Source organism: Numida meleagris, chromosome 26 (genome assembly GCF_002078875.1).
Source record: "Numida meleagris isolate 19003 breed g44 Domestic line chromosome 26, NumMel1.0, whole genome shotgun sequence".
Classification (NCBI taxonomy): domain Eukaryota; kingdom Metazoa; phylum Chordata; class Aves; order Galliformes; family Numididae; genus Numida; species Numida meleagris.
In genome coordinates, this window is record NC_034434.1 from 2,826,124 (window position 1) to 2,828,870 (window position 2,747).

The following is a 2,747-nucleotide window of genomic DNA, read 5'->3' on the forward strand; positions in this document are numbered from 1 at the left end:
TCCGGAATATAATGATAATAATAATAATAAAAAGTAAAGAGAGAGGGAGAGAGAAAGAGAAGGGGAAAAGGAAAAAGCGAGAGGGAAAGGGAAAAAAAAGACAAAAAAAAAAAAAAAGGACTCCTGCCCGTGTTTCTACCCTTGGTGTCACTGTTAGTAAACTGCTAACTCTGTATTTAATGGAAGTGCTGCAATATATGTCATTTGGGGTGTTTATTGTCTTAATTTTGTAAAAAAAAAAAAAAAAGATGTTTCATGCACGGTTTACATAGGGGTTTTTGGTTGTTGGTTTTTTTTTTTTCCATCTTTTTTTTTTTTTCCTCCTTTGGTAAATTAATCAAGCCCTGGGGTCTTGTAATTAGTTTATCTCTTTTTTTTTTCCCTTTTTTTTTTTTTTAAGAAAAAAAATCTACTGAAAGAACGAGTACTACCTAAAGGGATACAAAAACAGCAACCGCAAAAAAAAAAAAAAAAAAAAGAATAGAAGAAGAAGTTCTATTTTATTAATTTTTGTACGTGTTGTGTTTGAAGTTTGTCTTAGGTATGAACATGGAATTCTCTAATAAAAACAAAGTCTTCGATCTCACGCACACCACCCTGTCATTATTGTTATCTTTCCCTTCTCCAGGGGAACTTGCCGTGCTGAAGGAGCACAGAGTTATGAAGGGAGCGTTGCTTCTCTCTTTATGACACTGCCTTCTAATCTGCAAGGACAAGCAGCTCCAAGCATACGGAAGTTACAGTGGAGAGATAAATCTGCTTTTCCCTCTTTTTGTCTAATCTGAAATGGAGGACCTTTCACCAATAGTATTTCCTCGCTGACATTCTGCTTTAGTATCGCTCTTTTTTATTGTTATAGTACAAAGAGTTATGACGAAATCCCCTCCATATACATAATAAATCAAGGAAACGGGCAAAAATATGCTCTCATTTATCTACCAAATATACCTAACATTTGCCTAGCATCTTTCAAACATCTGGTCCCTTCCTTCATATCCCCAAATCAAAGTGAAGTGCATTGCAAAAAAGTCCAGATTTCAAGGGAATTTTCCCCGTGAAACGAGCAGCTTTTCAGCTGCGGGAATATAGCACTNTTTATTTATTTCTGAAGCTCTGAGCGAGCCGGGAACGCTTCTTTCCGCAGATATTATATATTTGGTTAAGGGGGTGCATTTCTGCTGTTTAAAAGGGAGGGAAAAGGGGGTGGATGGTTTGTTCTTGGGGTCCCTGGTGCAATCTCAGCTCCTCATGGGTGCTATTTTGCAACCTCAGGCGCCTGCTATTGGTCAGCCCATGATCAGATGGTTGTATTTCCTTGTGTCCCTCGCTGGCACCACGCCATCTCCCTTCAGCTAAAACCCAATCTCCGATATACTACTAATAGCTAAACCACTTGGACTATAAAACACAACAAATCATAAAGCCGGGAAAGGACGGCAGGCTCCTTCCAATGAGTTCTTATTTTGTCAACTCGACCTTCCCGGTGAGTCTGGCGGCGGGGCAGGAGCCCTTCCTGGGACAGATCCCGTTATATCCCTCGGGCTATGCGGATCCTTTGAGGCACTACCCCAGCACCTATGGAGCCACGGGAGTCCAGGAGAAGGGCTATGCCTCCTCTCCCTACTACCAGCAAAGCAACGGAGCCTACAGCCGCAGCTCCGCCTGTGACTATGGGGCCGGCGGCTTTTTCAGGGAGAAGGACCCTGCGTGCCCCCCCCCCAACCTGGACGAGGTCCCCTTCGCCCCCGAGCCGCGCAAGTCGGACTGCGCGCAGAGCAAAACTGTGTTCGGAGAGAGCGAGGAGCAAAAGTGTTCCGCCCCGGTTTACCCCTGGATGCAGCGGATGAACTCTTGCAATAGTGAGTTTACTCTTTTACAGAAATAAATACATCAATCTCCTCCCCCCCTTTCTTATTTGTTACCGCCAGAGTGAGAGAGCGAGAGAGCGAGGGAAGCAGGAATAAGGTTCACTTTAGAGCCCAAACTTCCAGCGGGGAACTTAGGCAACGTGAGAGGCTCCAAGTTCTCCCGACACGCACCAAAACTTCACGCCGTGAGGCTCTGCTCCTCTCGCCCAGCTCCCCCCGCTTCCCCCCTAGAACAGCAGCGAACAACTTTGCTCCGTATTGAATCCCCAGTTACAGTATTTCTGTCCCCCCACCCCCCCCTTTCTTTTTTTTTTTTTTTTTTTTTTTAATTTCACATTCCAATTTGCGTGTCACGCAGTTCCAGCGATTTGTCTCTGTCTTTCCCCGAACGGACGGGGAGATCTCCCCCAGTTCAGAGCTGGAGGACTCGGCACCCGCACGGACCCGCACCCCCACGCACCCCCCTTGTAGCCGAGCTGCAGTTAAATAACATAGAAGTGTTTAAATATTTGAAAGGAGGGAGAGCTACATTTTTAATGAAACTTACACATAATGAAAAGTCTGCCCGGGGAGAATTTTTTTTTTCCCCTGGTGATATATGACTTCTTTAAGTGCTGTTTCCTCAATCAGGAGAAGGGAGAGAAAAAAAAAAACAGGGGGGGGGAGAGAGAGAAAAATAATAGAGGCTCACCACCCTCATCCCCGTGTTTAGATGCATTTGTTGCCTTTTAAGTTCCGAATTGATGTCCATTAGCGCAGGGACATAAAGTGTTGTGTCCTCTTTAATGCGGAGTTTGGGCAGATCGATTCACTTCATTATTGCTTAAATGCTCAGCTCCATTACAGCTGCCGGTAGGGTGGAAAACAGCGGCGGGGGGC

General features: G+C 44.9%; 1 protein-coding gene and 1 long non-coding RNA gene across 3 annotated transcripts in view; one reads left to right on the top strand and one right to left on the bottom strand.

Moving 5' to 3' along the window:
* The window catches only part of HOXB6 (homeobox B6), a 12,474-nt gene extending 9,913 nt beyond the window's left edge, over positions 1-2,561 (top strand). For both annotated transcript variants that reach the window (XM_021378058.1, XM_021378059.1), the window contains one exon: positions 1,273-2,561. In XM_021378058.1, coding sequence (XP_021233733.1) covers positions 1,451-1,885 — 435 coding nt within the window. In that variant the 5' untranslated portion in view covers positions 1,273-1,450 and the 3' untranslated portion in view covers positions 1,886-2,561. The remainder of the gene's footprint in view (positions 1-1,272) is intronic.
* LOC110388605 overlaps positions 1-2,747 on the bottom strand; it is a 15,013-nt gene that overhangs the window by 4,658 nt on the left and 7,608 nt on the right. The window lies entirely within an intron of this gene.